A 9,620-nucleotide genomic window follows, 5' to 3' on the forward strand; every position below is an offset into this window, starting at 1 on the left:
TAAAATACTTAGTAATTGTCGAGGAGATAATTATTTTCTACAAAAACGTAAAACATTATTAGCTACATCATAGATAACAGAATTTTTTTTATGATCATTTTGTTGCATTTTTTTTTTTTTTTGTTATAATAAATCGCTGCATAGGCGTGGTTACCTAAAATTATGTGTATTTTATACAATTAGGGAAAATAAAAATGTCGTAAAAGAATAGCATTCCTAAGACTTTTCTAACGTTACAAATTGTGTGCTGCTCGCAAAGGTGTGTTCTTTAATTCCCCCCATGATGTAGGTGCTATAATGCGCTGATGAAATGAACATAGAAAAAAGGAGGATGCTCGTTATAATAATATGAGCACACACGTGATATTATCTAAGGGAGTAGTTCCCATTGTTCACTTCGGCACTATCGAGGACATAAAACTTACGTTTTGACCTTAACATATGTATGCACACATATGATGCTAATAGCAGAAAAGGAACGATTAAGTTGCTCCTTCGTTCGTTATATCATTCAACAAGACACATAACCTAGCTTTTACAAAATGAACATGAAATATTCCATTTGTAAAAACTCACAACATCGTAAATATGAACGCGTCATATGTGGAGCCCGTGGAGGTTCTTACATATTTTTTTCCTAAACAACATTAGGAATGCCTCTTTCTGGTATACTACAAATTCAGCAGCCAGAAACAGCACCTTCTGTACTGTAACTATTTCTACGAGTTCCTTATTTGTTTATTATTACTAGTGCTATCATTATCATTATCATTATTTTATATATTCTTTGTTCCTATTTTGGTACATTTGTTTTACCACGTAATTTGCACTTTTGTATATTTACAGTGAACAACTTCCCATGCAATGAGAAGAATATTTGCGTTTTTTCAAATGATAAATTTTTGCAGTATCGGATTATTTTCTAAGACTAATCGTTAATGCTACTAGTAAGGATCATAATGGGGGCAATGGGCACGACAATGGCTGCGTGAATGCGTAGAGTCTAACTTTCCTAAAATTCATTATTCCCATTTAGACCACATTTAATGCTGTATTTTGCTAAGCGGCATTAATACACATGAAAAATGGGATGCACAAAATGTTCTGCCTGTACAATTGAACGTATAAAAAATACATGTACAGTTAACTTGCATGAAATGCACGAACATGTGGCATATATCCGATTTGCAAAGACAGCAGGAGGGCATATTCTTAGTAGCACAGAAGAATAAAAAAAAATAATATTCTAAATATTGTAAGAATAAAATAATTACTGTAGCGTATGGAATATGTAACCCCTTTTAAATAACCTGTCCTTGGGAAATATGTACAGAAATAAATTATTTTTTTTGTGGACTGGTCCATTTTTTATAATAGTATTTTCTTCCATTGCTACTTCGAATTTCAAGTCTATAAAAATCGAATAAGAATATAAGAATAAAATCATAAAATGTACAAATGCACAATAGTCTAATTATTGCAAATTTACGTAAATGTTAAAATGCAATTACTTGAAATCTTTATACAAATAGTTTAAAAATTATAATGGAAAAATAACATAAATGATTTATTTGTGTTCCCTTTTAGCCACCATATGCGCCCAATCCGCATAAATATACTGTATTCTTTTTCAGGAAATATTTAGAAATATGTTATAATGCTCATTTCTAATTATGCAAAAAAAAAAACAAAAAAAACATGATACAAGGGAATAGCATATTCGAAACAGCTCAATATGCAAATAATAATTTATTTAACTTTTCAGGAATAATAAAAAATGTGGTTATATGAGTACGCCAAAGCAAATATAAACCCATGATTAGCGCATAAATAATACTTTTATTTGACTTATTTTTCACGTTAAACTGAATTAATATAATACATTTCTTTTTATAATAATTCTGTTGCAAGCATAAATAAAAATACGTGTAGGTCCAAAAAAAAAAAAAATATGAGAATAAAATAATTTAACATAAATTTTAAAATAACATTATATGAGGAATACCACTATAATCATCTTTTACATTTCTTACCAATTTAGAAATCGAAATTGATTACTTTTACTAAATTTTAAAATATAAAATTTTAATTATTTGAACATATTAATTATTTAAAATTTTGATTTAAAACGTAAACATAAATAATAAAGAAGAATTATTTTGCGTAATGATTTTTAGGTATTATAATTTTTACCTTGGAAACAATGGCTGCTCTAAGCAAATACAATAACAATGTGGGAAAAAGGAATATCTTCCCTTTCGCCGTGAAAGTTTTCACCTTTGCCGGACTTGTAGCTTGTTCCGTCCTAAACTACCAAAATGTAAGGAAAAGGAGATTATAATAATGAAGATATGAAAAGGAAAGCAAAAAAAAGGAATTTATATTCTCTGCTTCGCATTACCATATATTTATATATATATACATATAGATATGCGTAATATGTAGGCCGTATGTGTACTGTGCCTCTCCTTATGTGATGAGGAAAAGGAGTGTATGGCGTTAGGAAAAATTACGAACGGGTAACCGTTAAGGAGATGCATCTGTTGTACACATGCTCTCAATATGTGTGCATATTCTGACCTTCCGTTTGCTATGCCAATTTTTTAGGACTCATATGCTATGTCATGCACCAACAGTTTTGGATACAATTCTCCATCATATGAGACAAAATTTAACAGAATGTTAGCTGAGGCCGCCGAAGCTGCCGCTTCTGATGCTGCCGACGGCGCTACTAAGGAAGAAGAACCCACCAAGAAAAACATATTTGAAGAAATGATAGGCAGTTTTGTAGGTACTGCATGCGAACAATACGAGAAGGAATTGAAACCAAAGTATGATGAAATCGCAACTTCCATTAAGGAAAATTTCGAGAAGGATATGAAACCTAAGATAGAAGGAATTAAGAAAAAAATTAAGAAGAATTACGAAGAAGGTTTAAAAGGATCATTAGATAGTTTAAAAGATAAACTAAAGGAATTAGAAAAGGATCTCTCAGAATTATGTAATGATGATGAATTAAGTGGCTGCCACCTAATCAATATCGAATTAAATTTTAATGAAAAAACTGATATGCCAACTGTAGATGACGTTGCTGAGGATGTACTTTATCAATTAGATGACTCTGAATGGTCCATTCATAAAAAATACGAAGATTTAAGAGATGAATTTGTTACCAAAGTGAAGGATATTAAAAAGGAACTAAAACCAAAGATTGATGACCTTACCCAGAAATATTTGAATGAGCTCGAATTGGAAATGAAACCAAAACTTGATCAGTTATCTGCCACCATAAAAGACATCCAAAGTGAAATTAAACCAAAATGTGATAATATTAAACAAAAGTTATTAAAGGATATCCAAGAAGAAGTAAAGCCCCAATTAGAAGGATTTGCTGAAAAAATTTCCAATCTTGAAAAAGAACTCATTCCACACATGAATAAATTCTCTGATAAAATTAAAGATGTCGAAAAAGATGTTCAACCCAAAATTGATGATTTAAAGGCTAAGTTTAAAGATATTGAAAAGGAAGTAGAACCCATAATTGAAGACTTTGCGTCCAAATTAAACGTAGAAATTGATGAGGACTTAAAGAAAAAAATTGAGAATGTTGTAAGCAAAGTAAAAAATGACATACAAGCTGACGTGAAACATAAAATTCAAGATTTCACATGTAAGCTGAAAACTGATATTGAGAAAGATATGAAACCAGCTGTCGATGAATTAAGAAAGGTCGTTGTAGATAAATTAACGGAAATTGATCAAGATTACGTCTCAGATTTTGAACAAACCATAAAAGAAGGATTCGAAAAGATGCGTGGAAATATACTAGACAAGAAGGAAGATATGTTGGAAGTACAAAAATGTATTAAAGAAAGCATAAAGGCTTGCAAAGAAACTGTGGACTCGGTGGTCAATGGAAGATGGTTACGCGGATTTGTATTGTTATAAATAAATAATATATATAAATAAGTATACGTTATATATATATTATATATTTATTATAGGTGCATACTTCGCACACGTCAAATAGTGTATTATTGTATATATATGTGTACACTCGTATGTGAATGGACCGTTAGCTGTATGCACGAACATACACGTACGTGCGCATGCACACAGTTTAATCGTTCTGAGTTAACATATTTTTATACCTTTTTCTACTGTGAAAAATCAATACAGTTCCGTTTTTTCCGTGCTATATGTATATATATATATATATACGTATTATGTCACATATATTTCATGTGTGACTCCTATGAAAGTACTTATTGTTTTCAGATAAATAAATAGTATGCATGATTGGTAGATACTGTCGTATTAATATACGTAAGAAAAACTTAATATTTTTAGAAAACGGAAGAAACTTTTTCCCTGAAGATATGTTAGTATATATATATGCACTCATTTGGTGGCGCTTTATGCCCTGTCCTCCGCATACTCTATGACAATGCGCTATATTTGAAATCGTATATTTAGGATAGCAACGTTAATGTGCATATGTAAATATTATGGAGGTATCCTTATCTTGTTATTGCTACGACATAGCAGACGCCGTTAAAGTTCTTTTTCCCCCCCCCCTTTTTTTTATTATTTATTCCTTTATACTATAAATATTTGCTGTTTAATTTTCAAGATACATTTTGCGCATTATTGCCGTTGTATCATGTCTTTGATTTAGTTAAATCAGCAATGCGTGTACAGAAGCCGGGAAGGTTTTACAATAATATATGTACATATTTATAATTTTTTAAGGAGTTTCATTTTTATAACATATATATATAGATTTATGTGTCTGGAAAATTACAACAAGATGTTAAATGTGCCTTCCTAATGCGTTTACTTAGACGGGAAAAAACGAACAAATAAGTTTTCATAATAAATATAAAACTAAGCCTTGTTATATCGTAACAAAACAGTAAAATTTCCGATATTATATCTTTTTTTTGTTCGTTACATATTTGTATATATATATTGGTTAAGCAGCATAGTAGCACTTTGGATTCTCATAGTTATTTATCCTCATGTCCAGAACGTGTATATGCTATATGCAGGCATTAATTTTTTAAAAAGTGAGCGATCATATGACATATAGCAAAATAGTGTAAATAAAGATAACGTAATCTGGATAGAGGAAATACAAAATAGATATCAGCGCATGTGCTTTTATAATTGTACCATCAAATGTTTATTAATTTATACACACCGTTATTTCAGTAAATCATAATTACTCCTTTGGGGGGACCTTCTACAGCTTGGGTTGTGTGCAAAGAGTTGGAAGACGTAAATAGATAAATGTACATAAAAGGCATATATATATACATATTTGCGTGCGCATAATACTCTGCCCCATTCCGATAAAACGCGTTTCATGCTAGGTTACTAAACCTCGTTTGCATAATTTCATCGAGCATAGATCACTTATAAAATGAGGAAGAATAAAAAGAGCGCTCCCACATATTATAAGTTAAGTATTCACTTTGAGTAGGCTGCACAAGAAAAAAAAATAAATAACATGCATACGCCCCATTTTTCTTTAAAATAGTATGCGCACAATACATAATGCATAACAGAAGGATTGATACTGCTGTATTTTTTGTGTACACCTTCCATTACAAGAAAACACAGCAGTTACAATAGTAGAACAATCACTTTGATAGTTTAAATTGATAAAGCCGATGTTGAATATGGGAAGGTGTTTCCTTTTATATAAATCAAGCCAAATTAGAGATTGCTTAACATGATAAAAAAGGAAAAAAAAAAAAAAAATTAAAGGAGATCTTAATGTGTTTTAAAGAGCTACATAAACAACTTTTTTACACATAATAACTTTTAGATGAATTCAATAAATTTCCATTTCGTCTGGGAAATTGGAATTATATAGCGAAAAATTATCATAGTCTGGAGAATGCTACTAAAGGATAGTGTATGAGTGTTTTATACAAAACAAAAATTTAGAGTTTGCAAAGGGTTTAGCTTAATACACTTTTTTTCTGATGATTATAGGATAACACTAAAACGTAGGCAGTTATAGTTATACATAAAATGTAGTGCGTACGTTTATATATTACATTATTGTACGATTTAGCAGTTGAATTTATATTTCACATTTTTATCCGTTAGTGAACGCGCCTAATAGATGATTATAAATGTATGCGGTCCAACTTTATTTAGAAAGAATATGTCAAGGTGTAAAGAGCGTTTTTCTCTTATGTGGATTTTGTTCTTAAGGGTTGCGCGAGAAAATTTTCTACATATTTTTCGCGTCTCTCATGAGAGTAAACAGGAGGTTAATCTTTTAGTTTAAATCGTGACCTACACAATTTATTGAGAATAAATCCAAGTATAATATCATATGGTGTTATGAAATAGCTTAGATGTACTCGTAACGCTAATTTTATATTTCATAGTATCAATAAATTAGAAATTCCAAGTTAGGAATAGGAAAAAAAAAAAAAAATTATAAAAGAATGATTTCTAAGTAGGCACATATTTAAATACATATGCAGCAATATAAAACCGCGCGAATTTAGCAAATCGTCATGTTAGAAATATGAATTTAGGATTAATTAATTTAGGCAGGAAATATTACTTACAGCGTAATGTTATAAAATATGTGCTTTAGTTTTCTTTTTTTTTTTTTTCCATTTGGACTTAAACTTCTTTTAATGTTATATAGTACACTTTTGCGTATTTTGGACACATGGGCCTTTTTCCTGCGTATGCACTAATTTCATCTAAAAAATAATAAACTCATGCACATAAATTTAGAGTAAAAATAAAACGTATGCTAAAACTGTTATGTTATTATTATGCTCAGTTTTATTTTTACGCACATTTTTGAATACTTTTTTTTTAATGTATATACTATAACAATGTATTCTTTATTTTGTACAAAAAGATTTGTAGCACGTAAAAAGTGTTCACGCGAATTTTTTTAGGAAAATGGATAATAGTGTAAAATATTAAAAAAAAATAGGCAAATTTTATGATCAGAAGGTAATTTTTTGAATAAAAGTAAAAGTGATTAATACAGTTTTTTTTTTATTCTTCATTTTTTTTTGTTTTTAATAATAATTTTAAAAAGAATATATATATTTTTTTTATAAACAAATATGCTTTTTTATTTCTATTATACATATAAAATGCAGTTTTTCTAAAATTAAAGAAAATGTCACCCAAACCCATTTTTGATGTATCAATTTTTTTATATACATACTATAGGAGCACCAAGTATTTATATCCAAAAATTGCATGTGTGCATTATATTATCAATAAGTAATAATATTTGAAATTTTGGTTTCTTATTTTTGTGTAATATTAAAAAATGCGCTTATTTTATTTACAAAAAGGAAAAACATTTTAATACTTATGTATTCGGTATTTCAGATTTTTCATTAATTTTATGCAATTTATTTTATATTTGCATTTTTTAGAGGGAATATATATTATATTTTCTTTAATATTTTCTACGTTTCTTTTAATTTTTTACATTTATCTCCTTAAGGTGTTTCTATATATTTTTTAGATTTATTAAATGTACGTTTAAGTAAGCAGTGTAATTTTACATACCTGTAGCTTTTACTTATACATTTCCATTTATTGCATTATGTTATATTTATGTATGCATTTTACAATTTTATGATAATAAATAATTTTTTTTACTCTAATTTTTTTTATCGTATATTTTGTTGCATCTTATGTCATACTTTAGTTTTCTATTATAAGCTTATTTTCGCTCGCATTTGTATAGTGACATGTACACAATTTATATAATCTTCCGTTTTTTTATCTATGCGTTTTGTTTAGTCTTCCATCGTTAATTGTACAATACATTTACATAGTACATGTATTTCGATCAGAGTACATTTTATATTTTTTACTCTTGTATAAGGGAGCTACAATTTTGTAACATTAAAATTTAGCATCCCTCTTTGTTTTTCACCTGTCGAGAGCTTGCTGAAAGTTAAACCAAAGAGTGGCTAGGTATATATATGTACTACGTACATATCTATATACATATGTGTGCATATGGGAAAATTTGCTTGCCTGCTTATATTCCTAACCGTGGATGTGACATGATTGATTCATTATTATGTAATAAAATGAAGCTCCAGCCGACAACATTTTTTATCACAAAGTAAAATATATGTCACGAACTTTGCTTTAGGCTAAGGAAATATATAGAATACGTGTTGCATCACGGGGAAGAATATGTTGCATGGTTTGTTGTATGTGCATTATCTACCATATGAGTATATCCTCCAGGAACATCCTCTCTCATATATATATAAATTGAGTGCTGTACAACAAGACCTAATCAGCACATGAAAAATAGAACAGGGGTATTTTGGTATACTTCGTAACGTATTAATTAATGATCCCTATTCTGTTACATATTTACATTGTGTATATATTTTATCTTGGAACAGTTCCGGTTATTATTGGTTCTTGGAAGGAAGAAGTTTCAATGTGTAATTTATTATTGTCCTTAAGAAATGATAAGGTTGCTTGTGTGCTCACATATACAGACATTGTACATAGACGCATAATGCATATAAGTATACATACAGCCCTACAATTAAGTCTGAGCTTACAAGATATAGATCACATGCTTTTATCACCCCTTGTGAAGATATACATTTAGAACTATGTGTCCAAATTGTATCATGGTTTGACGATAATGTATTTAAGAAATATCATATGGTTAAAGTGAAGAATATACCTAATGAAGATTATAATTGTCCTTGTACGTAATTATAATTTTATTAAATTTAAAAAGTGTATAAAATGGAACAACGAAGATGTGTAGTATTAAAAACTGCTGGGCATGATGGTAGTGAATCAAGGATAAAATCGTCAACAGATGCTTTTCCGTCAGTAATAGAAAGAATAATCGGATGCACTCCAAAGCATAAAGTGAATATAGTACAATGTTTTAACAAAGTTTTCATGTGCATCCTTGCACTATGGATCCTGAATTGCCCTAGCAATGTAAGATAGAAAAAAATATATGTTTAAAGATTTACAGTTCATGTTTGAATTAGTTTAATTTTGAATACACATTATGCGTTTTCATATATAGTGTGTGTGCTTTTAAACAGACATCAAGTGTACAAAGTGTGAAAGTTCATACATTGTATATATTAATGTAAACAGTAATGTCGCACACATGTGTATAACATAATTCCATATGTTTATGTTTTCTCCATTTTTGTAGCAAACTAATGTTACAGAAAACTGGGATCATAGCAGTAACAATGGGAACACGGGAATAACGCCAAAGTTAGGGGCTAATAAGAAGAGATTTTTATCACAAGTGGATGTATTAAGGATGACAACATATGGCACTAATTATTGTAAACCTTGGGATAAAGCATGTAGATACACGGAAGTACCAAATGTTAGGGTAAAAATGCCACCACCTGGTGTACCTCTAAAAGGATCTAATAATATACCCTCATATAGAAATCATGCACAGGGTCCTCCCAATAGATTCCCCCAGGATATGGACAAGGTACCTCCTCCTCGGGGTCTTCCCAATAGATTCCCCCAGGATATGGACAAGGTACCTCCTCCTCGGGGTCTTCCCAATAGATTCCCCCAGGATATGGACAAGGTAC

The 9,620-nt window shown here is 29.8% G+C and overlaps 2 protein-coding genes across 2 annotated transcripts in view; both read left to right on the top strand.

Annotated features, from left to right (window-relative positions):
• Window positions 1–2,203: 2,203 nt before the first annotated feature.
• AK88_01155 (uncharacterized protein) lies at window positions 2,204–3,948 on the top strand (the record flags this gene model as incomplete). Its single annotated transcript, XM_012478791.1, has 2 exons — window positions 2,204–2,320; window positions 2,608–3,948. The coding sequence occupies 2 exons, from the start codon at window positions 2,204–2,206 to the stop codon at window positions 3,946–3,948; spliced, it is 1,458 nt and encodes a 485-aa protein (XP_012334214.1).
• Window positions 3,949–8,787: 4,839 nt separating this feature from the next.
• Window positions 8,788–9,620, top strand: part of AK88_01156 (uncharacterized protein) — a gene marked incomplete at both ends in the record, with an annotated part of 3,048 nt that continues 2,215 nt past the window's right edge. Inside the window, 2 exons of the mRNA XM_012478792.1 lie at window positions 8,788–8,991; window positions 9,218–9,616. Coding sequence (XP_012334215.1) covers window positions 8,788–8,991; window positions 9,218–9,616 — 603 coding nt within the window. The remainder of the gene's footprint in view (window positions 8,992–9,217; window positions 9,617–9,620) is intronic.

This window comes from Plasmodium fragile (genome assembly GCF_000956335.1).
Source record: "Plasmodium fragile strain nilgiri unplaced genomic scaffold supercont1.9, whole genome shotgun sequence".
NCBI lineage: Eukaryota > Apicomplexa > Aconoidasida > Haemosporida > Plasmodiidae > Plasmodium > Plasmodium fragile.